This window comes from Lissotriton helveticus, chromosome 11 (assembly GCF_964261635.1).
Source record: "Lissotriton helveticus chromosome 11, aLisHel1.1, whole genome shotgun sequence".
In the NCBI taxonomy this organism is placed as follows: Eukaryota; Metazoa; Chordata; class Amphibia; order Caudata; family Salamandridae; genus Lissotriton; species Lissotriton helveticus.
The window spans coordinates 595,837,347-595,864,325 of NC_136072.1; the positions used below are offsets into that span (position 1 = coordinate 595,837,347).

Here is a 26,979-nt window from a genome sequence, read left to right on the forward strand (position 1 = left end):
TGAATGACGACCAGTGATGAGAAAAGGGGCTTAGTCTGGTGAGGATTTGCCAGCTGCCCCACGGGTGATGTTCCAGTGAGGTGTCATTCTTTTCGCCACACATTTTTTCTGGCAGATGATTCTTTTCTCTGCAGAATTTGCTTTGACACATTCTCAGTTATCATATTCCTTTGGTGTCAGCACTGTGTAGACAATTTAGTTCTACATTTTTGTGGTGTTCTGTGCTATTGTCAGGAGACGGTAATCAATATACCAATTTGTCTTCCCCTTGTTTTTATATAAGAATATAATTATGCCCAAAAATTGTTTAATGCATCGCAGTAGGTATCCACTAAAATATGAAGGTTAAGAGGATACTGCCAAGGTAAACACTAATATTAGGTTGTTTTGCTGGAAGGCACACTGACTTGATTTGCATCCATAAGACAGGGTTTCATTGGTACTGATGTAATATTCAAGATGCCTAGTCTCCAGTGTTGTCCAGGTTTATTGGCATACTTCCCAACTATTACCACCTTCGCCTTTCCTGCATTTGCCCTTAGGTTGTTGTTGTTGTTGTACGTGTTTAAAGCTTCCAATAGTCGTTGCATGCCTTTTTTGGTGTTATGTTATGCTATGTTATAGCAGCTTGTATAGAGCTCAGCTGCCCCAGCGAAGGGGCGTCCCGGCGCTTCCAGCAGCTAAAGGAACAGACTGCTACGGTGGAGCCCCGCAAGGCAAAGTCCAGGAAAGTTACGTTAAGGGAAAGAGGTAAGTTTTAACTGCCTTCCTGAAATTCAGCAGGTTATCCAGTTCTCGTATATGGACCGGTAACGAGTTCCACAGTTTTGCTGCTAAATGGCGGAAGGAGCGACCTCCCGCTCGACAGCGTTTCACCCGAGGCACCAAGACCAGGTGCTGTCCCGAGGAGCGTAATGCATGTGAAGGAACATACAGGGTTAATAGGTTAAAGAGCAGTTTAGGTGTAGCGAGTTTCAGAATTTTAAAAGATAGGCATAATGTCTTAAACTGGATCCGCTATGCCATAGGGAGCCAATTAAGCCTCCGGATGGTATCAGCGGTAGAACAAAACCGGGGAAGACCAACTAAGGCTCTGGCAGCTGCATTTTGGATGCGTTGCATCCGGGTGATCTCTGCTTGATTGGCCCCCAAAAGCAGGGAGCTGGCATAGTCCGAACGAGAAAGAATGGTGGACTGAACAATCAGTTGTCTAGTAGATGCATCAAAATATTTTAGAATCGGTTTAAGACCTCGTACAATACCAAAACATGTGGCAGCAACCTTTTTCGTGTGGAAGCAGAAGCTAAGAGAGGAGTCCATCCACACTCCCAAGTTTAACTACATTCTTGGGTTCCGAGTCTTTACCCAAAGCATTTGGCCACCAGAGTTCGCCCCATGAGTCAATGTTCTTGCTGACTAGCAGAACTTCAGTTTTATTTGCATTTAATTGCAAATAATTAGACGTCATCCAGTCTGCCACGGCCGTGAGGCCGCTTTTAAACCTGGAGACATTCAACGTCGAGCCTTCAGTTAGAGCAACCACTAGCTGTGTGTCGTCTGCATATGAGACCATCGTAAGGTCCCACTGCCTGGCGACTGCAGCTAGTGGCTGAACATAAAGATTAAACAATGTGGGGCTCAGTGCCGAGCCCTTGGGGACACCCTGATTAATAGGTGTGATCCAATAACACCATATCGTCCGCATACTGCATTAAGAATAGTCTAGTCGAGCCAATTTTAGGAGACCGAAGGTTAGCCTTGGATAATGCATTGCCAAGGTCTGACGAATATGAGTTAAAAAGGAGGGGTGCCAGTACGCAGCCTTGTTTCAGCCCTCGATCTGTTGGGATCTTTTTAGTGGCTGCATTTGTCGTAAGTTTCACCTGTACCCATGTTCCTATGTAAAGGCTGATTATTGCTTTTAGCAGTATCGTAGGTACCCCCCCAATTTTTCAATTTCCGCCACAACAGGCTCTGGTTAACGCCATCAAATGCTGCATAGTCCATGAAACATGCAAAAAGTGTCAGCTGCTTTTTCTGAGTGGACTGTTCTGCTAGGTAAGCGAGAGCTAAAATATTATCCATTGTTGATGCTCCAGGCCTAAAACCGGATTGGTAGGCTGGAAGGATTTCATTGATGTCGGCCCATTCCTGTAAACCTTGCGGTGAGCTGATGTTTCTTCGCAATTCGAGGGTTTCCCCATTACTGACTGTACTGCTGAATCTTCGAGGGTTGGATCGAGGTTATTTCGCGAATCATCGATATGTAGATGTAGCTGATGAGGCTGAGCCTGACTTGGCACACAACAATTCAGTTGTTCTCCACATATCAGGAGGCAATATAAGCTCAAAGAACATATCAATATCTGGCGAGATCATAGTGCAGGAGCTAATGACTCCTTCCACCTCCTCATATAATGCTGCCGGATTTTTCCGGGGGGTTGGGCAAAGCAGCTTTAAGAGCCATCACATCAGCTCTACTCCAAAGAGTGTAAACCCAATTATATATAAAATATCCCTTTGCATTATTCAAAGTTTTATTATCATCTGTTCCCGCACCCTTAGGAGGAACATAAAAGGGTGCAGCTTGACGCATAGGTTTTATAGCAACTGTACTACTAACAGGTGCAACCTCATCCACCGGAGCATCAATTTTCTGTGCTGGGGATTGAAATGGTTCTACACCTTTCTGTTTTCTAGCTAATTCTTGCTCCTTTCATAAACTTAACGTTGCGTCTCATATTTTAACCATTCATCTAATCATATCAGATAAGGGCGAAAAACGGAAAGTCCCATCTGTTAATCGTTTATAATTAGTATTTATATCCTTTGGCTCTAATTGTTGAGAAATTTGTCTATAATCAAATATTACCTCCCAAACACATTTTTCTACAAAATAAAATTGCTCTGTATTATTCCACTGTTGAATCATTGTTACAATGAGCGATGCAGCGTGAAGCAGGCGAGCTTCCTCCCTAGCAGCAGTTTTTAATTTGTCTTTTTCTGCTCTAGTCAAAGTAGAGCGAGTCTGTTGCCCATCTTGCTTATCTTGTTCAATTGTCGTCTGACGACAAATACTCATTGTCAGAAACCTCATCAGCGGCACTTGGATTGGGAAATTTATACGGGGTGGGGGGCGTTCTAATAGGATGCAGTTATCCTGAGGTTTATTAAGTATGGGATAAATAAGGCGCCTAATAGGGTAATGGCTATTCACCTCTAATCGACGTTCCCTATCTTTTTTTTTCCCTTCTTTTCTTTATTTTTTAATTCTAGCGTTTTTTTACATATTGTTTTACGTTGTACTTTTTCTGCTATAGCTTCTGATCTCTTCATTCTCTCTCGTACTTCTTTCTCCCGCATACGCACACAATCAAACATATCCTGTCTACTTTTCCTTTTAAATAAGCACTGCTCTACATATTGAACCTTTTTTTTTTTTTTTTTTAAATCAAATGACCCGTTCACTGGCCATTACAGATCCGAATCTTTTTTTGTGTATTTGTTCCACAGTGGACCATACATTATGGAAGAAATACCATATTTGACATACATGTCTCTATTAGGTGTTCTCTCTGGGGGAGCCGGCTGACTTTGTTCCAAGCTTATTGTGATAAAACCAGAGCAGCAACACCAGCTACGGAGTGTGCTGAGAACAGGCATGCCTTATAAATATGTGTAAAATATTACTACTCCAAAATATTTCAAAAGGAGACAAATCTCCACATTATCTGCCTTCAAAGTTTGCAAAGATTGAATAACAAATCCAAACAAAAAGCCCAGGCTTAACAAATCAAGAGTGCCACTTTAGTGACCGTACCAAACAGAAGACTCCAACTCCCACCTGCTGATCTCTGGTCGACCTAATGGTCACTTCGAAATTGCGCTAAAGAAAACCCCTGTTGAGACCGGCCACCACCTGGATGGTCAAATCGGGAAAACCAGAAAGTTCACGTCGGCCTGCAAAGTCAAAGGTCTCCTCGTGCAGTGCGATTCCTCAGCAAAATTCCAATCCTCCGTCAAGACCACTCCTTTGAATGGCAACGTCTCCAATGGGGCCCAACGAGTCGGGCGCCAACTGTGGAAATGAATCTTTTTTTTAGGGGTACACTGGTGCAAGGTCACCCTTTTGACCACGGGTTCAAAGACCAACAAAATAGAGATCAGTACTGGAGTTGGAAATAAATAACAAGTTTATTAATCACTCATGAGTGAGAGTACGTCCACACAACACTCTCTCAAGTGCTGCAATGAGGCAGTACACTGAGGTCACAGAACACAAGTCTTTTATACAGGTTTTCTGCAGTGTAAGCATGTGAACAGAAATAGGGAGAACACGTTTTAGAAATACTTTTCAGCAAACAAGGGCAGCAGAATAACTATGTGGTCAGCAAAGTGGGATTGGGAGAAGGAGTGCTTATGGCAGCAGAAAATGATTGACAGTTAATATCTATAACCAGGTGCACTGGCAGCTACATGCACGTATATTGCTTTTAGGTGAGTCAGGAAGTCAACTAAAATAGATAGCACAAGCAGAGTGAAAAGACACAAGAATTTCGAAGGAAACTTAAATAAACCCCACAGGAAAAATGGCTGTCGCTTATGCCAAGTAAAATATTACACAATTTCTACAATACATTCTGAGGTGGTTGGCACCTTGCTGTTCTACATAGCGAAATGGCTCTTGGCTCTTCTTAGGGTTGGCCTAGAGAGCGTTCACTAGTCGCTAACCACATGTGAACAAACAAAAAAAATCATTTCTAAAATATATAGATATACATGCATACATAAAGGTGCTTATAGCCAGTCATCTTCATCAATTGGTCTGTTTTACTGTCATTTATATTTTGCTTATGTCCACCATAGCAATCAGCATGGGGCAGTGGCCATCTTTCACTACAAGTCATAGCATTTTGCTAGATCACATATGCACATCTGTCTAAAAAGAAGTGTTCCTCTGTACTAGGACTGGTGGGCCAATACTTTACTTTGCCAAAACCTTACTCTGCCAATGCTTTGTCTACAGATTCTTTCTCATTTTTATTTTTAGGTTTGGCATTAGACAAGATCTTTTTGATTTCATCAAAATGCTATGTACAATATGCTTACTTATAGGGTCTTTCAGCCAGTCCTCTTCAACCATTGGTCTGTAACTAAGTCATTCAAGTTTTTCTTCCTCCGACAACATTATACAGCATGGGGCATTGGAGCAGCCCCCTTCAACCAATGCTAACTTCACTGCAACAGGGCAGAATGCCATCATTCACAAGGAGCAAAACCACACGCAAAATAGATCCCTTCAGTACCAGGTGCTACTAAGGCTATGCGTGCTTTTTTAGGTCTGGCATGACAGCTAAAAAGAGCTTTCAGAGGAAGAAGCTTAGGCTCTCAGAGATTGCCGCGGTAGGCAATGGTTTTGTATTGGTTACCCCAAGTAACAAACCGTGGATATAAAAGGTTTGCAGTGTGAGAATCCTTGTTAGGGCCTCGTTAGAGAGTATTTTTCTTAGCCAACAATAAAAAATGTACACCTTATTAATTATATGAATTTGAGTCTGATGGTTACCTTGTGGAAAATGTATGCTAAAAAAATATAGGCCTGAGTTGGTTATGGTGACAAACTAAAGGCCTGATTGTTGCACCGGGAAACATTATATCGGATGCCAAAGGTCTGGTCTGCTTATTATGAAACGTTTTGACAAATGCAGTTGGACTAGATTAATAATCATGAAAAGCAATATGTTAAACTAAGTTAGGCTTTATCAGTTGGTTATTATCGCATTATGTTACAGGCCTTTAGATGGGTATTTTGTCAGGGCTGGTGGGCAATCCTTGAGTTTCCACTTTCCACATTTTATAGTTCCCCTTTAATTTCTTTGCTTCTCCTCTTTTTAATGTTTCTTAGGAGGATAATACAGCTCTTAAGGCATTGCTAACAGGTCACGTGCCTGCCGATCATTTCATTTGCAGTGCACTGCATACCATATGGCCACCTCCTCTAAACCAGGGGACCATTATGGAATGCTTTTGTCCATAGTGTGCCATAGTTTTACCATTCTAATCTAGCCAACACATTGGTTCTAAATTTGCAGCCATGCTGGAACTTTAAAACAATGACAGACTATTTATAACACATTGGCTACATGGACACCCGCTGATACGTTTAGTTCGTCATTGCAAGCAAATGCCAGTCCCGTTTAGACGGCAATATGTTTTCTTTTTATACTTGTATTGGTTTAATTTATCTTGCATATGCTTTTTATTGTGGTTGTATCAGAGGGTGAAAACAAGAATGAACTAGTGGATGGATAAATGGATGCATAAGTGTAAAGTGACGAAGCACACATATGATTACTTAGTGAGTGCCTAGACCGATCAATTACACAAAATGCAATTTCATTCAAAAGCAAGACCAGTGTTTGTTTTAGATTGATGAGGCCCAGCAGCTTCCCCTACAATAATGTTTTCAAAACCTATTACAAAACAAACATTGACAAAGGCAAAAGGCTGGCAGGCAACACTAGCCCTATTAACTTTGTCAATGCTTGTTTTAGTCGTCGTTTGGCATTTAAGCTGTCTTCAGATTACAGCACTTCAAACGTAATAGTGCCTTTTATTTGCACCAGTTAATAGTTCTATTTTCATGTGATGTGCTTTAAAATTGAAAACAGTTGTTAATCCTTTTCCAAATACATCTGCCTAGGAATCACCTGCGCACTTCATTTAAAAACATATATGTGGTTATTTCTTTATTTCAAATGTTTATACAAGCACATGGCCAACATTTTTAAGCTGTGGCATGGTTTCTTGTTTCTCTCTTTATTTTTGTGGCATACGCTTACAATATAAATATATAAATATATGTGTGTCCATTGCACCAACTTGTCAAGACTCGACATTTTGGTTTCTCAATGTTTGATTATACTATATTTTGCATATGAATAATTAAAGACACAGTTTTAAATCAATTGCTTGATAGTCATTGAACAGAAGAAACTAAATGAGCATACTATAATACATTTTTCCCTTTTTCAGATGACAGTCATGCCTAATTCAGAAGATCTTGTGGACAGTCATCACAAGGAAACTGTGTTCAACAGCTTGAACGATCAGAGGTTGCAAGGAGTGTTCTGTGACGTCACCATCGTTGTAGAAGATGTCAAATTCAAGGCCCACCGAAATGTGCTGGCAGCTTCAAGTTCTTACTTCAGGCAACATTTTCTGAGCCCAAGTCTACACGTTGCTAGCCACATCATGGAGTTGAATGACCTCAAGGCTGATGTGTTTACTGAAATACTTAACTTTATCTATAGCTCCAAGGTGATGGTGAAGAGAAAAGAGACGTTACATGATCTTGCCACTGCAGGGAAAATGCTGGGTATCCCATTTCTGGAAAACCTTCAGCATGACAATCGGAGTAACAAATCCAAGTCATCATCAGTGCACAGCTCAGAACCAATAGTAGCCCAGACTCCATTTGCACTTTATAGCTGTTCAATCAGCAACAAACAGGGCGATGATGACGCCACACCTAGTGGACCAAGAATAACAAATGCATTTTCAATTGTAGAGACGGAGAACAGTGATGGGGTGTTCCCCCCGCTAGATCTTAGGGCAAATGTCAAAAGGACCCCAGAAGGCATGAACGTAACAGATGTTGTTCTCAGGGGAAACCATGTAAGTAGAGGGACAGAATCACTCCATGCTTTAGCTGAACATTCCTATGCTGTTTCTTCCAGCGGTAAGCTTCCTCGAAAAGATTTGTCCCTTGAACATGGAAAATCACCTGTCTCTAAAGATGGCAAAGAAAACCTACCCCTTACAACACCACCCACGATCCAAGCCACAAATGTAGCATGCAATATCCCAAAGAAGGCACTCCTAAAGAAGTACAATGCATTGATTGAAAATAAGATGCAAACTCCACAGCCTGACATAGAAATGAACAGTGACCAACCAATCGCTTCCATTTTGAATTCCCACCAGGGAGTGGAATTCCAGTTTTTTATCGAAAATGAAAACAATACTTCTGAGACATTACCTGATAACTTACCGGTCACTGAATCATTGGATAGTCCTGCTGTACTTGGCGACCACCTTCAGGTTCCCAAAAAGCATCACCCACCTTTCAAGTGTAAGAACTGCGGCAAACTTTTCACACATCACAAACGCCTGGGGAGACACGAGCAAATCTGCTTCAGACCAGCACCCTTGCTTGTCAAGACCGAAGACACACAGGTGACCATAGACAATGGCACAACCAATAACATATCTGGGACTTTGTACACAGATCAGCTTCCTTGCAATTTCCCCATTGACGGTGATACCCTGCCAGACCAAGACCATTTTGTGAAAATTGTGAACGACCAGATATTTTACATTTGTAATGTTTGCCAACGCAGCTACCGAACCATGTCAAGCCTACGCAGGCATACAAACGTCCATTCATGGAGGAAAACCTACCCATGCCATTATTGTAACAAAGTGTTTGCATTAGCAGAGTACCGCACAAAGCACGAGATCTGGCATACTGGGGACAGGCGGTATCAGTGCATTTTCTGTCTAGAGACTTTTATGACCTACTGTATTCTCAAAAACCACCAGAAGTCTTTCCACGGAATTGATCCACGTCTTGGGATGGGTCGTAAAACGGCCAATGGAGGTTTAAAATCCAGTGTCTACCCTTATAAGCTATACAGACTTTTGCCTATGAAGGGCAGGAGCACCTCAGGCAGAGCTAACAATAGTGGGTCGCTGGAAAAAGTAAACACTCAAAGCTGTGACACTATTGCAAATGCATGCCTTGCTCTGAACTCTGAGCTGCCTGCACATTTTCAGGAAATTAGAGACAATTTAAGCAGCACAGTCTCCTTCATTGATGCATGTAAAAACAGGGAAACAACAGCCCTAAGTACTGTTAGTGCTGTACTTAGGGAACTGCAATCTGACATACAACAGGCTCCAGTCCCTGAAAAATCAGCCTCGCCTATTGAAAAGGAGTTCATTTCCAGTATTCAACAGTTGGATGCCCCAGGTAGCCAAAGTCAAAATGTGTCTGCGACTATCAGCCCCACTTTTGCTGTCCCATCTGTCATCATGCACAGCAGTAGAGTCTCCTCAGTTATCGTGCACGGTAATAACGTTGCATCACTTGAAACCAGTGGAAATCAAATATCCAACAATAAGCTAAGCCAAGCTATAAAAGAAGAAAGAAATGAGGACTCAGATAACATTGGTGACAGCAACATCAATGCAAACTCTATGAAGGAATACAAATCTGTAACATGCAGCATACCTGAGCACCCAGTGGAAGGGGGTGAAATTGCTGACTCAAAAGCTGCATCAAAAGGGACCACAAATATTGTGCAGGGAGAGAGCAAAACTGTAACATACATTGCCAAACCAGCATTACCTGGAACCTTAATCAGCAGTGGGGTTGAGCCTCTTTGTCAAATAACGGTGAGGATTGGAAGTGAAGCCATGGTGCGAAGGCACATCCCAGAATCTAATCTTTTCTACAAAAAAGGTAGATCAAAATATTTGGAATATGAACATTGGAAAGATGAGCCGGAGTACAAAGCAGCGAACAGAGAAAGAAGCTCAGGCAGACTGCGCAGATTATCAGAGAGTAAGATACTGAACGAGTTGTGCGATGACACAAGCGACCAGGACTCCAACGACAAGTCCTGGCGCCCATACTACAACTACAAACGCAAGAAGAGATCCAAACAATTGAAAGAATTACGAAAAGTCAAAAAAAGAACAGAAAGTATGCAGAGTGTTCCCGAATGCCACAGTGAAATTGAATTTGACTCCGTGAGCGCCCTAGGACACATTCCCACTGAGAGTACAAGGAACGAAGACCTTGAGAAGCCGCTATATGCCCAAGCAACAGTTTGTGATGGAGATGTACATGTGAAAGAAAGTGAGACTTCTGCCACTGAGGATACAAGTAAGGAAGATACGAAAGGTGACATGGTTCACACTCAAAGCAAAGGTTGCGATAGAGATAAATCTATGGAAGAAGATGCTTCTTCTCTCATCAAGGACGCAAGTAAGGAATACATTAAGGGGGAGGTGCATGACACACACAACACTGATTGTGAAGAGGATGTATCTGTGGAGGAAAATTCAAATACTCCCACTGATGTAGAAAGTAACGTGGAAATCAAGGTGGAAAGGCTTGACAATCAAAGTTCAGATTGTAATAGGTATATGTCTGTTGAAGAAAATGTATCCATTGCCAATAAGGATGCAACTAAAGAAGACCTGAAGGGGGAGAAATTGGATACTCAAAGTATGGATTCTGATGAGGATATACTGGAATGGGAAAATGTTGCCAGTCCAATTGAGCAAGCAAGTAAAGAACAAATGATGGTGGAGATGAATGGCACTCATAGTGCAGTTAGTGATATGCAAGTTTCTGTGAAGGAAGAAGCAACAAGTGACGAAAGATTTCACCCCGTTCCTATTTCTTTTTCTTGTGAGGTCTGTGAGATGCTGTTCCACAACCCATCAGCGTTAAAAGTTCACATGAGATGCCACACTGGTGAAAGGCCCTATTGCTGCAAAACGTGTGACAAGTGCTTCTCCTTCCTTGGACATCTCAAGAAACATGAGCAGATTCATTTGCATGTTAAGAAGTACATCTGTCAGCACTGTGGCAAAACATTTGCTCGCAATGAAACACTTGTAAAGCACGAAAGAACCCACACCGGGGAGAAAGTGTACGAATGTCAGTTTTCCCCTCGTAGCTTTCTGCACTTGAGCACCAAAAAGGACCATGAGCAAAAGCATGAACTGGAAAATGGGGTTAAGGGGTTTGTGTGCCTCCAGTGCTCCAAGGTGTGCAAGACACCCGATGCTCTGAGTAAGCACCAGAATAAGCACTTTCTTAAAAACCTGCAATACCAGGACAGTGAAGATGGGCCGATGGCGCACTTAAAAAAGAGACCAAAATATTTCACAGATCAGCCTCTCAGAGAAACGCACGAGTCAAACACTATGGATAATTGTGAAAACTTTACTTCCAGTGACAGCACTACTGACTCCGCTATTCTCAGTGAGGAAAGCGAGGAAGATCTGACCTCTGAAAAGGGGGAAGATAGCATCAATACTCAAAAAATGAATCTCAAAAATAAACGTGGTGGTTTCTACACAAAAGGAGTCTTTTCTGAGGATTGCTTTAAACAGAAGTCAGAACAAAAAAGTTGGGAGAGCTGGAAGTTCTGCCAGCGTGATTTAAGAGAAAGTGGAGCCTTGAACTGTCAAGCTGCAAATACCATCAATAAGAATATTCTTTTTGAAAAAAGTTCACTTGGTTACCACTAGTACTGTGCACCACCAGGACTTTAAGCAAAAATCTCAGTTTCAAGCCCGCTAAATCATGTAAACCGAATATTTTTCTTAAAGTACATTAATATTAATGGTTTTCAGCCCAGTCAAATCTATACAAGATATTTAAGGTGTTAACAGGTATATAGGCTTAACAGCTATGGCATTAAATGGCAAATTCACAACCAAATTGCTTTTACTGCAATCTTACCATTAACCACCTGCTCTTTAATGAAGTAGAAAGGACCATATGGAATCAACAAAGTTTCCTGATAAGCCATAGACTCTAAAAGGCTTAGCGGCCTAGGGCGCAGCTAACTTCAATCTGTTCCGCAACTGATTCCTCCAGCCCTTCTGGCCTTTTACATATACTAGCATATTGGGTAATAAATAAATGACCTTGCCTTTGCATAGTCCCCTTCTGCAGGCAGGACTCCACCACTATGAAAAAGCATGCAGTACCTTATGACTAAAGGGCTACTTTTTTACAGTCCATTCAACACTCTTTCACCCTTCCTTCGTGCCCGTTTATTGATCTCAACATGCGGTACCTCTTCTGTTCTTGTTCTAGGTGTGTCCCAACATTCCTTTTGATACATATTGCTGAGAAAGTCAAACGGGTTTATGTTACCAAAGCTGGAGAACAAGCTTTAGAAGCAAGTAATTTATTCTTATCCAGCATTGGATAGTTAATAGATTTTAGTGCTCTTTGAATAGATAATGAGGCAGGGATTTTCTGAGATTCAAGCAAAGACGTATATCTTATGAACAGGTTCCTCAAGATAGTCTGACCTACTTATGTGTTCAACTGTGCCCCTGAATCCAGGAAGTAAAAATTACAGATGGTTTATGATAACCTCTATGTGGCCAGCTTGTGTATCTCCATCACCAGTGTGTTAGGTCTGAACGTGGCAGTAGCCACACCTCTTCTCATTGAGAGATCACTTGTTTGTTAGAATTCTAATTTAATGCATACACTGTTGTCAATTTGGTGACCACTTGGTATTTTTTGTCTTGGCCAAATACAATGAACAGTTACATGTCCACCTCATTGGTTTTGTGCTAATGATATACTAGCATTACTAGTTCTGACATCTGGATGTGCAATGTCTTCCCTGTCTTAGTCACTGGTTGTATCCCAAACACCATCTGGCTCAAAAGGGAATCGGAGAGAACCTTAGGGGTGAATTTTGGATATGATCATAGCATTACGTTTGTGCATGAAGGTTGATGTACTGATGTACATATACTCTCATAAAAAGGCATGTATCTCTCAAACTCTCATTGCAGAGGTGATAGCAACCAAGAAAGCAGGTTTCCATGTCAAGTTCTTTAGTTCTGCCCTGTGCATTGGTTCAAATGGAGCGCAAATCAGGCATGACAGCACAGCTTTGACCCCCTGCAATAAGGCCTGTGTCCTCACCGGACGGTAGTGGGACCTTCAGATAATTTCCAATTACTGCTTGCAGGAACAAAATAAAAGCAATCAGGCTCTTCATTTACCTTCAAATCATGTCAGCCGTGTGCACCTACTTCAAAATGTTTTGAAGGGCTGACTTGGATAGCTTAAACAATTATGGCAGCAATTTGTGATTGAATTGCAGTTGGTTGTAAGGCATTCTTTGTGCTCTGTATGCAAAATATCTTCCTTTTAATGCAACCTGTTGCATTTGTTGATTCAGCTCTGGAGTTAGCCAATATGTTCAGCCACTCCTAAGGCACACCCAGGTGACAGAACTGTAAGATCTCAGAAGCTATACTGATATCTTGAGGAACACTCGATTATGATGGAGAATCTTGCATGAGACAGTAGTAAGGACTGCGGGATGTGCTAGCTATTGGTAAATGTCTTTGAGGGAAATCACAATCAACTCCAGGTCTTCCTTGCCCAGTTGGATGCTGTCATCATCAACTGATATGAACATTGTGGAAGAATGTTGAACTCTCCTGTCGGATTAACCATTGTCTCATCTTTAAACACCTACCAATTTCGAGACAAAAATAAAAATTGCAGCTCACCAGGGGGTAGTTTTAGCAGATTTTCTTCATTACATTTTTCCTCCATATAAGCCCATCTGATTTAATACCCATGCGTCTCCTCATACAGGACTCATTTCCAACATCCACCCCTCAAGTGCTCCACACGAGGATCGTAACCCTAGCTCGGTGCCTGTGTGAGGAGGATCCCTATGTTGATTCATGTCACTTTTAGGTGGTTGAGGTCTTTTGGCTCCTAAACAGGCAGGATCTTTTAAATACGTTTTCTTTTTGGAACATACACCTGGAGTATCCTTTGTCTGGCTATTGAGAAAACCAGAACATACTCCATGGTCTTTCTCTTCTTAACTTAGTGAGAAATCTGGCACTTCTGACTCACCAATGCAGTCTTGGCACTTAATTAGCCAGTCTTCCAGGTAATGGTAGATGTGGATTCCTTGTCTGGACAGATGAGTGGTTACTGGCATCTAGCACTTCATAAACACTGAAGGTTCAAATCAAAGCCCAAATAACAGGACCTTGAACTGCCAGTGATCCTCTCTCACTCCACATTTGACATATTTGCAGTTCTTTCTATTCATAAGTGCATGAAAGTAGATATTTATTTGATCTAGAGAACATGCAATTTCCAATTTCTATCAGTATGTCACCACTTCACCAGTGTAGCCATTTTTATAGAAGGCCTGCAAATAAATGTCTTCATACATTTTAGGTCTATTTTGAGCTGGAAAACGTTATGCTTTTTCTACACAAGGAAGCACCTTGATGGGTTATCCCACTTTCTCTCTTGAACTAATATAGCCTATACGCCACCTTTACTGAGCAGGGCTTGAACTGCGATCTACTGTTGTCCAAGTGGTTCCTTGGCATGTTCTCCGCATGTTCTCCGCAGGATGGTGATTAGGAGGGTGACTTTTCCCCAAAAAGTCAGTTTTATTGCCAGGATACACGTTTGTCCAGTGTGATTGCTTTCCATATTGACACTATGTTTTTTTCTTGTCTCTCAGCTTCCGATAATGAACGCCACTTTTGCTTTTGGGTGCTTCCCCTTGTTTGGATTTTCCACTCCAAGGATGGTGAGCAGTCTCAAACTCCTGCTAACCTTATTGGGAGTATTGCTACTGGTATCCACAGGGAAGGGAAAGCTTGTTATTTCAGCAGCAGGGCCAAGAATCTTTGTTTATAAGCATATCTGCTTCCCAGGCCCCAAAAATAACTGGCAATCTCCATGACCAGGCCCCGACTGCCTTCACCACACCTGGCTTGCAAAACATCATTCACTTCTTTTCCAAAGAGGTCCTCACCATTAAAATGTTTTTCTAGCACTCTGACCTGCATATCTGACTCGAATCCTGTGCACTTTAGCAAAATATAGTGGCACAGGACATGTCTATGTCACATGTCCAAATACTGAGACTGCCAGATGCATAGGTAGATCTATAATCACAACTTGAATACTGCACCTTTGATCAGGATCTTTGGAGGGTTTGCATGCATGTCCCTCATAGTGAGTTCAGAAGATGAGCCTAAGAGATAACAAAAAACACACATATCCCAGAAAGGAGTGCAAAAAGTACTTGAAGATTCTAAGTGAAATCTTGCAATGTGGATACCTGAAATGGGTGGTCAAATGAGACCATGTTAAATAACTGCACTTGGTCAGAATGACTTAAGAAACATAAATTAACTCTTACCCAAAGTTGGCTTTGATATTGTCACGCTGACTTCAGAATCTCAACGTTCCCACCAATAACTCACACCATTTGCTACCTCTGTGTGAATTACATACTAACATGTCTGACGGTGGATTAGGAACTCATAGCAATTTGAATTATTACGAGAACTAATTCCATGCTTCAGTAATATTAAATATTATTACACATTTATTGTTCTAAAGTTCTCTCGCCCCCATCCCCCCCCCCCCCCGATTGTTAAAAAAGAAGGAAAATGTAGTCCCATCCAGAATACCTAGGCCCCTCTAAACAAGTACTGCAGACTTCTAGGAAGGCATTTTAAACCAATGGTAAATCCGAATCTGCAGCTTAAGGTTTAAATCAAATTGTTGGTAGAGCCGAGTTTCAGAGGCCAGCACGAGGGACAGGACTTTCACCTATTTACCCCCTATTCTCCATCTTTTTAACCTCTTTTTGCTGTACAAAGTCACCCAGGTAATAACTGGATGAATTAGTGCAGGGAAACCTTGCGGGAGTACAGTAGTGCCGAATATCTTGAAATAACAGGATTTGGATGCAAATATACTTTCTATCCAACTCACATATGTCTGGGATACATGTAGTGAGGGACAAAATCGTGTGACTTTAGCCCTGATTTAAAATAGGCATGCAGTTTAATCAGTATTGTTATTTGTTGGAATATTGTTTTTTAAAGATCTTTTTATTTCAAGTAAAAAACAACAACATTGCAATGACAGTATGGATCGTATCACATATCATTGAGACACAAAACAGTGATGACCAATGATCCCAGGTCTTCAAACACTCATAGTTTCCCCTCCTCCCCACGCACATCGACCACCCAATGATTTGGCTTTTCTCCCCATGTAATCATCCAACAGCCAATCTTCTATTAGGGAGGATTTAGGGTGATCTTCTCCCTATGGTATTGCCTTGTGTAGGGCGTGGCTGATCTGGAGGTAGTGATAAGCCTCCAAGCGTGCTAATTGATACTCCCTTTATAGTTCTGCAAAGGATATTATCTCCCTGTGTGCCCACAGATATCCCACTCTTGACAGACCTATTAAGTCCCATTTGTCAAAACCATGTTGTTTGGCCAGGGTGTCCAACATCGCCATATCCCACAGCGGGGTAGCACGGGTGATCTTACCCTTCCAACCCAGTGTCATCAGCACAATGTGCACTTCGTGAAGCGTGACAGAAGTTGAGGTTGGGAATGTGGTGGAGCACTGCCCCCCATAAGGGGACAGCATATACCACCTATCCATTCTGTAAGCTGGCTCATCCTCCGGAAGATAAACCCACTGATTAACAGTGATGTGTTGGGCCACCTAGTAGTATTGCTGGAGGGCTGGAAGCGCTATCCTGCCGTCATATCAGCCCCATGTCAATTTCAGAAGGGATATTCTAGGGGGCCCCCATCCCAGAGGAGTGTCTACAGCCTGAAAATATGATGGCGGATCTGAGTATGGTGTATTTTGGAGCACGTAAAGAAAACTGGGCAGGGCCATAATTTTAATGCTTTGCCTAACAGGATAGGGGCACTGGTTTCCAGTGCTGGACATCACTCCGCAGACTCGCAAGTGGGGGCGAAAGATTATACTCATAAAAGGCGTCTGGGTCTCCGGTGATACAGATCCCTAGATAGTGGAAACCTTCCGTGACCACCCAGGCTGTGCACTCTCTAAGAAGCTGCGGAGCAGTCCAATGGAGGACATAGATCTGCAACTCTTCCCAGTATATCCTGCATATCTGCGGTACAACATAAAGATGTGTAATATTAAGGAGAGATTCTATTTTTTGGAAATATTGAACCTATAGTAATGCCAGAAAACTGAAGAGGCTACGTAAGTAAGGGTTATAAGATAGTTTTCAGTTTGCGTTATGTAATAAGGTCTCTCTAAGGCCAATTCTGGTAATAAAAAACATTATCGTGGGAAACAGTTTGATAATTCACGGCCATGATCATTGATAGATGTACTATAATTTGAGCACTTAAAAAAGATAAGACAGTGGAAAAAGCAGGTATTATCATTGTGGAATTGAGATCCAAAGCAGGCTGCAAAAACTATGCCAGTTTAGCCTTTAATGTGGACATCAATTCCTTGCCCTTGCCCCAGGCTGGAGTGAACAGAGATGTCAAGTATGACATCTACTCCACGTGGGAAAGGATGGTGGAGAGGCAGGAGCAGCAATGTAACTTTGATTCTGTGCCTTAACTGGTCTTTGGTCTCCTTACCATTTGTAAGTGCACTAATGCTACACTATGAAGAGAAATTCAAAGCAGTGACTGAGCATGTTGGGAAGCATATGACTGGCAAGACTGTGATCATCTAGATGCATGGTCTTTTCAGAAGGTAAGAATATTTAATTCTCCGAAGACTTCGTCTCACTAGAGACAATATTATAGCGACGAAAAAGCCACTTTTTGCTGGTGTGTCTCATGACAAAAGGCTCCATAAAAACAGTGTGGTTAAACTTCATTCAGAATACAAAATGCATAATCAATTTTAAACTGTTAATTGGATTGAGGTTAAGAATTGAATAAAGTAGTAATATTGTACCTTCACACAGGAATATTACCTAATTGAATGGGCTGATTCACTGCACTTACTTAGAGCCATTTATCCACCATAGAAGCAGCCTGAATTAAAAACCCGACTTAGTAATCATGGATGTTTTACGAATTTGTGCAGAATAGGCAAAACTGAAAGCAGTCCAACAGTTAAAGGTTCTTCAAATTAAGCTTTGACTTTAGAATGTGGCAAATCTTCATTTGATTACATGGAAGCTCTATATGTTTTTCATCTGAGAAGATATGTGCACATATGTACAGTGGACAACATATGTTGCCCAAATGGATCCCACTGCATCAATATGACCAGAACAATGGGTGTCTCAATCATCTTAATTGTTGTTGATGATCAAGTGTTCAATGTTCAAATGGACATCCTGGGGCTAACTGCTAATAGAGTTGAGAAGATAAAGTGAAAAACAAACTGAACCAAGATTTGTTTTAATTTTGTTACAGTTTCTCAAAAGAGTTTTAGTTTAAGAGATTTTCTTTTTTTACTTCACTATTTACTTTAAATATTTTGTACTGTTTGATACCATAAAAGATAACTTGTGTCACTAAAGACTCTAGATTTAGTGGTCTAGGAAAAATAGCCAGTTCTCTTTGATGCAGTGCAAAAACTGTTGCACAAGAATTGGTAAGTGAGTTCTGACCTCAAAAGAATAAACACGAGTCAGAATCAATGTGAGAACATATGGTGCACAATTGTGTTCCTCTTGCTAAACTAAGTAAACAGATTTTGCCCCAAGTTATTTTACTTGAAAAAATGTGTTTGCTCGTCGAACCATTCAGTCACCTAAAGTGGTATACCATACCGTTCTCCATTCAAAGCGAACAGTTCTTGGATTAGGAGATCAAAGAAGATAATGTAGCTGAAACTGATTTGCGCTTATTTGAAATAAATTAGGCGTTTACTTGGTAACAGCAAGATCAAAATTTAGATTAAGGTTTCTGGAGCTGGATGACTGCCTAATGTTTAACTGTATTGTATATGGTACCACTTGAACCAGAAGCACTTTTATTTGTACTCTTCATCTTTGGGAAGACAGCAGGAGTAACTGCATTATAGTATATGCTCTATTTTAATGTGAACAAGCTAATTCATTTGAAAAGAACTGAAGGGTATGAAAAACTGTACAGAATTGTTTGAATAATGTTAAATTAATATAATAAGATACAGGGTTTCAGCGTATTTTTGTACATAAATATGTTGGTGACCATGTTTTTGCTTACATTAAAGAACCAACTCCTGTTTTTGTAGACCTCGTTATTTGTTTTGCTTTGGAATTACTTCAGAATCAATCTGCTACAAGAAAAGTTTTAAGCTAGCATAATTCAGAGGTATGTATTCCGCAAAATTGGGAAACAATGCATTCTAAGTTGAATGTGTGGATGTGCCTTACTTTGTGTTCTATTAAACAGCAAAGCTGCTTGTGACAACATCACCGTGGATGCTGTGGACCACTTGTGAATACAAGTGGACAATCCCAAATGGGCTGTTATGATTTCTTTGTCTCGTCTATAAACTCTTATGCCAAGTTATCTTTTCTTCTAAAGCAATAATCATCCAGAACTTTGAACGGCATGCCTCAAGTGCTGCATCTCACTTGTGCAATTAAGACATCTTTTAGGTTTTTGGAGTTTCTCAACACATTACTTGGTTTTAACTTGAGATCATTCCTGCAAATGCTTTGCCATTTCTCTAGACATAGTAGAAGTCTTACATAGGAACATTTTACAGATTTTGTTTTCCGGGTTTAGTGTATAGGTGTATGTTCTTTAACAATAAACAGGTACAATAACCTTTTTTTAAATTAAGTTTTTTAACACTTTATTGAGAACCGTTTGGCAACGTACATTGTCAATGAGTATACATACGGTTATTTTTCATTTATCGGTTTTCCAAGCATATACGTTATTTACATTCCGATCCGTGTGAACAATGGAGTGTATACATTTAAGTTGCTTAATCTCATATACGAGAACATTAGGGTCCTATTCACATAGTTTTCAGGGCATGTCAAACAACAGGCATATGACACCTGGTGGTGTTCAAACATTTTTGAAAAAGAGAGGAAAAAAAGAAAACAAAACAGTCCAAACTTCACCCTCCTCCCGCCTAGGTACAATAACCTTTTGGCGTGATATGCATATAACCAAAGTGGCACTTCAGACTTCTGTTTTTATAGTTCTTTTTTATTCATTTTCATCAATAACATCCAGAAACACAGTGTCAATTGTATTAACTGTACACCTGTGCTAGAGCGTCTTTACATCGACCATACCGACCCATTTGCCTTAAACATCTTCAGTACAGTCTAGTTCCTACCAAGGTCATTATGCAAGAATCATCAACAAGGCTCCTTTATAGCTCCCTCCAAATCTTTCACATTCAAGATGGTTCAATATTCGAGACGGTCATTCAGTATAGTCAACATTTCGGCCTACTAAGCAAGATCTTCTGTCTCTGCTGTCTTGCTGTGAAGACCTAATATGCTGTTCATCCTTCTCTGCGCATTCCATCAAGTATTTTTCCACTATGTCCTATATCCTGGGGCTAAGGTGGGCTGAGTCCTATTAACTTGCTATGATGTGTTCTGGGTTTCCTACTTGAATGACTGGTAGGTTTAGACGTCGGTGCAATTGACTGAGTAGCAGTCGCAATCTGGACTTATGACACCGGTCCAGATTCACACACTCATTTATTTATGCTCCTGCTTCTAGAGATCAAAAGGTGAGTGAACTCAATGATTCATCAAAAGAGTGAAAGTATCTTGCCCCAAGATGAATAATGTGAAACAGAATGTGGATCCTCTGCTGAAAGACAGAAGGCTTAGTTGAATATGAAACAAATGAGTGCATTTGCATAAGTTACAATGCCCATAAGAAAGACAGTGAGTTTCCACTCCTCCCCTGTGTGTCAAGGAGTGTATTGGATTAATACTGGAGTTTGGCACTTTTGTAACCTTTGTTGGGATGACTGCAGAAACCATATGCATGAAAACATCCCTTCGCTGTAATCCTAGTCACCAGGCTTGTTTATTCTTTGCATTCTGGTATCAAATATTCCCTCATCCCGAGTTGCACTGGAGAAGAGTGTTTATAAAGGGGAAATGAAGAAGTCCCTTAGAACATGAAGAGTAATATTTTTATGAGGTAGTATAAAGCTGTATTGGTCATAAAACTACAGTTTAATACATAGTGGCCAAAAGGCAGTAACAGTAGCAGTTGCCATCCTAAATGGATGCCAATTATTATTACTTGCAGCTTGAATACATGTACGAACACGGTGCTGTGCGAACTGCAATGCTTGTTTTCTGTGTAATTGAATTTATCATTGTCTGCATAATGTGATCATTAAAATGTGAGCTGTTGTGAAGCAGTGTGTGGGTTGCTCATATATCTGATAATATCCTGATTTACCTAGTTGTCTCTCTTTGATGAAGATCTTGATCTGCACCAAGACCTATCAAAGAGCAGTTTCTTTGCTTTTAACTGTTTCAACCATTTTTAATCCTCTTCGTGCAACAAATATGTGGTGTCTATTGCAATTTTTCATGGAATCAGAAGTATCCCTAATCAATTTTAGCAGGTTATTACAAAGGAGGTAAACACTACTTCTAAAGTGAATAATATTGAAACCTAGGTATGAAAAAGTAGGCAGCTGTGTTTTGATTTCAAATTCAAGAAGTAGTTGGTTGCCAGCACCTCCTTTGCTGTATCTTTTGGACAGGAGCCCATTCTAGGAGTGATAAAAAAAAAAATGTAAAATTGAGAAAAGCGTGTCAAACTTATTTGGAAAAAAAAGGAATGGCGTAGCAAAATAGTAGCCGTTGGACCTTTCAAAAAAGAAGACGGAGGTGAGAGCAATGGTGGATCGGGGTGGAGTGAGGAGGTACAGAGGGAGAGCAAGCAACAGAGGGAAGGGGGAACAGCAGGGGGAAATGAAGGTGCTAGTTGGTGGTGTATATAAAGAAAAGACAAAAAAGGGTAGGAGGAGTACAGCACAGAGAGGGTGGGGTGATTTCATTGAGAAAGCAGCTCAGAAGGGGAGCACAAAAACATATACACTCCGTTAGAGTGCTGAACAAAAAAGAAAAGTAGTTCCCTGAATGTAAGTAGAGGTAGGATGCAAGTCATCCAATCTGATCTAGGGGACGGGCAAGCAGAAGAAAAGGGAAGATAGCTGTTGAATATTTTTAATTCTGTATTTATCATTTCTTCCTTATCTGGAACAGCCCAAAAAAGCATAGATAAAACAATGCATACACGCATACTTAAAACAAACGCCCTATTTTAAAATCCACCTAAAAAATCTGCTATAGCTATAATGATGTCTCTACACCACTTTTGCTCAAAACAGTCCTATACGAGGGATTGGCTAGCATGGCAAGATGGCAGATGTCTCTTGCTAGAGCTCTCTAACCACCACCTAATATCCTTGTCACCTAGGCCGTCTTTTAAATGACTGTCGACTGGAGCAAGAGGCAAAAATACTGTACCCTTGCCAAGGCAGCTGCCATCGGTGAGCCTTATGGCCCGGACAACAGAAAAGGAGTATCATCAGGGGACCTGTAATGGGGCCTTCCTCCAGACAATGGACGTGATGGAACATGGGCTTGGAGTGAAGCAGCTACCTGCACACTGCGTCGACCACTTTCTCATCTGAGGGGGGGGGGGGCGAGCGGAGCGCCCTGCCAATCTGAATTTCGCCCTGACACTCCCTGCGACTGCCAGTTCCCGGCATCATCAGGAGCCAGATTCAGACTGGCCCAAAGTCCACTACTCCTGCCAAATGAGGATGACGTGGGCAGTAGAGTTCGCAGCGTAGAGGTAACAGAAGTTACTATAAACCTAAATAGGATCTGCACGTTTAGACAACATATTCTGTAGGATTGGTGTCCAGACTGATTCTAGACGCCCCTGCCAAGTATGTTAGCCTGTATACCAGCTAGCTCACAGTGCTACTAGAAACTCTTCTTACCAAGGAGAGAATAGTTCTTGGCAACTATCGAACATGACAACCCTGGTCCCTCAGGATCGTGGAAACTTCGATACTTTTCGCTGAGTCACTCGTGCTCACTTTGCGTAGATCGATCCATAGAATAAATAAACAGTGGGGACGTTTTCAATAAGCATTTATTTAACCAGATCATTCTAGTGTAAAATAAGTGTGCTGAAACAACCATTAGACAGAAACAGATATAAATGATTATAAGCAGTAACAGAGCAAAAGGATGGTAGATTTCTGCCATCGTGCTAAAACAATGAATACAGGCAAGTATATAAAATACACAACAGTATTAAATGTGTAGTCCTACGATGCGACCCTAACTAGATGTACCTAAGTGTACCTAGCATGTATATGGGTGTAAAGCCAAGAATCCCTCTAGGATAAAGTCAACCCCATTACCTGAAGTGAGAGACTGTGGGACCCCTTCTTGGTCTCGTGATGGACACCCCGCAAGGGATGTCAGACCACTGCGAGCTGGAGTGTCTGCGTGCAAGAACCTCAGCATCTTGCTTCAGTGTGTCGGCATGGAAGTCCTTTTCTCCTCTGTCTACCTCAGCAAGAAATGGTGTTTATATACCTAAAGTGGTACCCTCAAGGTTTCTACTTTGCTGTGTCATGTTGGACCTAGGATGACGGAAGGAATGACCCTTATACATAGTTATTATGCAGGAGATGGTAGTCCTGCTGAGTTTCCAAGAATCCTCATGCATAATGGATGAGGCTAGTTTTCAAGGAAAACCCTACGTCTTGTAAGCAGTACCGTAACTGGGTAAAAGGTCAGTCCCAAGAAACGCTATATAGTGTAATGGTAGGGAAGAATACAGGTGAAAGGTTAGGTAACTACCTGAGCCTGTATTGGGGTACATATATGGAACATAAAACAAGGTAGAAAGGTGGGCCGGAATGACCGAAGACAGGGTCCGTTACTCTCAGAGCAAACACCTGTTGGAAAAGGCAGACAGTGATACAGGGGCTGATCTGAGGCAGACCCTGGAGATAGGGAACAGAGTGGGAGATCACTGGCTCCAAGATATCGCAGAGGACACACCCTGTGGCCTGGGATAAAAGAGGGGCCTGCACGGCTGACAGGTCTGAGCTTAGAAAGAGTCTCTTTGAGAGATGGTTGCATTCCGACGTCCAAGCTGCCCAGAGGAACTATGGAGCCTTAGTGGAAGTGTTGAATGAGCTGAAGGGAGGGGCAAAAGACTATATGGGGTCCATCATTTCACAAATTTAGCAGGTGCATTGGAGCTGGCCTCTGTGGTGTGACCCTGGTGATGATTTATGACCTAAATGTCAGGGGATAATAGATATGGCAAATGGCCCTATGTGCGCTGAATATGCTCCCTTCTGGGAACATTGGTGCACCTACTGCTCGTAAGGCACTGGGATATGGCAGGTCTGGTGGCTGCATTGGCAACGGTCGGTGGTGACCTTTCTTCCCCCTTCATGGTCGTCCACTCAGACTTCCAGATATTAAAAGACAAGCCTCTCCCCAAACCGGGGAAATTAGATATATTTGCCATGGTCATGCATACCGACGATTTCCAGCTAGCGGGGGAGTGTGCCCTGGGCAGTGTCGAGAGAACTCTGGAGCCAATCCAGCACCAAGTTATGCTACAGGTCAGTAAGTCCTCCACGCAAATGATATACGCCAAAATTGCAGAAGTCTGCACATTGGAACACAAGAAGAACTGTAAAAGTTACATGGTGGTGTATATATGTAGATTAGGTGGTAATCCATAGCAAATAATGCTAGACGAAGGAAGAGCTAGTGTAGTTGTGTACTGAGTTTTGGAGTTTCTATTTCTTTCATTATTAGTTAGGGTGACAAATGCTTCTATTTAGCAAATATATGGTGGAGGAGTTGGGTGGTTGCTCCGGTATTCAGAATTGTATTAGTAGGTGTATTCCATAGGACAAGGCCGCCATGGGATCATACAGTGGTTAAAAAAGCATGACCTGGATCGTTAACAGGCTACTAGATAAGGTTAAAGAAGGTACCCTTATGTTGTATGCGAAAAGACCCATCTTTTGGGCGCTAGATGTGCCTTTCTTGGATGTCATGAGTATAATAGTGCATACAACACTGGTTATGTTAGAAGCTCGAGGGGATGGCTATATTTTTAGATTGCTCCTTCCCTCTTGTGGTTACCAAAAACTGTACAGATGATTTGGGGTGCTATCTGGTAGTTGAGGGTACAGTGGAAGGGGCTTCCTGGACACTGTGCCTTGTGTATGCTCCCACTAGCATTGTTAAAATCTCATCGCAAATGGTGTACTCAGTCCTTAACACACCGCTGTGGATGCCAATCGTATGGGGAGATTTCTAAACTGTAATGCATCAGCCTTTAAATGTGGATTCCCCTCCTGCACCTCTAATCAACAATACTTCCCATGTGGGTTGCATCTCTGGGAGTGGAGGATTTTTAGTGTAAATGGAACCCAACTGACAAACTGTAAATACATTACTCAGCCTCCCACCATTGCGGCTACTGCCTAGATTACTTATTCGTTCAGACACTCCATTTGGGTAGTGTTCAGGAGACCTATATACTGACTAAATGTATGTCGGACCCCACCCCAGTAGTTCTGAGGCTACATTACCCCCAGCGAGGCTCCTTTGGTTGCTGGTGCCTGAACGCATGGTGGCTATAAGACGAGGCCCATATGGACCACCTCTGCTAAGTTCTTAATGAATACTTTTTCCTAATTGCATGCTCAGTCTCCTCCGCAGCTAGTGGGAGGCATCCTGAGCGACCATCTGAGGGAAGGTCTTCTCCTGGGTACGAAGAAGGGCTAGAGATAGGGCTAAACATAAAATTGCACTGGAACAGTTAATCTCTATGCAAGAGCAGCGCCTTCAGAGTGAGTGCTCAGTGAAGGAGTGTGCAGCTGGCATTGCTCCAAAGTAGAAATGAAACAAAAACTGATGGACACTGCCAAATCTGCTTAGACTTTGTCTCAGTATTATATTTATGAACTGCGGGAAAGTTAACATATTGGCTGGTGTATATGGATGCCTCCACCTGTTTTATCCTCTAAATATACACAGAGGATAATAAGAAAGTGACAGATTCAATGTAGATAGCCTCTACCTTTGCTAAATATTATTAATAAAACTTAAATCCGAGATATTCCCCCAAACCTAGAGAAAATAAACCCATCAGGCGCCATTGAAGGAGAGCAAAGCAGAGCTCGACATTCCACTCATAATGGAGGAGCTCCGGGGAAGGTCCAGGGCCCAAACGGCATACTGGCTGAATTAAAAAATATATATTTATCATTGTTGGGCCGCCAACTTTTAAATCTTTATAAAGAGATTATGAATGCCTGGGAGACCTTCAATTGGCCATGATAACCTCTATGCTTAAACCAGGCAAACCTTCGAACCATTGTGCCTCATACTAGCCTATTTCCTTGCTTAACGTTGAGTCCAAATTGCTCATCAAGGTCTTGGCCTTACCCTTGTCCAAAGTGATGCGAGTACTGGTCCATGAGGACAAAAAGGGATTGATGCCTATGGCATGTCCAGGTGGCATTGGCAAAAGCAGCAGGCCTCCCTTCTCCAGCAGCTTTGCTCCTCATGGACTTTGAGAAAGCCTTTGATACCATACACTGACCCTTCTTAATGCAGGTGGTACAAAAGATGAACATTACCTGACTATTTTTGCATAACTTGATGCGGGTTAGTTTGGTCGTAGGTGTGTGGCGCCCTAAGGGTCTATGCACTTGAGTTCAGTTGGTCTTATCTGCTTTGCAGTGATCTGAGATAAGGAAATCACCTACTCCCCAAGTGTGTGACCGTGGTCAACAAAAAGTCAATTCTTTTGTTCTCAAGCTCATGCTAATATTACTGTGCATTAACGTATTCAAAACAGTTCCATTCAAATAATAACAGTTTCCGATGGCCAACCAAACAGTCAGAGCACTCATAGTGGTGCAAGCCACTCCTCCCCGACTCACCCACCCTCCCGCTCTCAACCGGGTATACCCTCCCACCCGCCCCCAACCAGGCATATCCCTGCCTTCTGCTTTCTTGCAGCGTGAGAAGCAGAAAGTTAAATGGTATAAAATACCATTTTATTTTCTGCTTCTCGCACTGCAAGACAGCAGTGGGGCGGCGCTCCGATGCCTAATGGAGCTGCCACCACTGTGTGGCACCCCTCTATGCGGCTACCAGGACGCAGGTTAGAGTTAACACAGTGCTCTTGGACCCCTCCCCTATAGAAATGTTAATGTAATGTTAATGTTATATGGATTTATAGAGCGCACGGCTGCCCCAGCCAAGGGGCGTCCCGGCACTAACTGTATGAAACTGTATAAAACTAAAACAGGAGGAGATACTGAAGGAAAAAGTTGGG

At 41.9% G+C, this 26,979-nt stretch overlaps 1 protein-coding gene across 7 annotated transcripts in view; it reads left to right on the plus strand.

Annotated features, from left to right (window-relative positions):
• Positions 1–18,855, plus strand: part of ZBTB38 (zinc finger and BTB domain containing 38) — a 185,830-nt gene extending 166,975 nt beyond the window's left edge. For all 7 annotated transcript variants that reach the window (XM_078666391.1, XM_078666393.1, XM_078666389.1 and 4 more), the window contains one exon: positions 7,036–18,855. In XM_078666391.1, coding sequence (XP_078522517.1) covers positions 7,036–11,331 — 4,296 coding nt within the window. In that variant the 3' untranslated portion in view covers positions 11,332–18,855. The remainder of the gene's footprint in view (positions 1–7,035) is intronic.
• Positions 18,856–26,979: the final 8,124 nt, after the last annotated feature.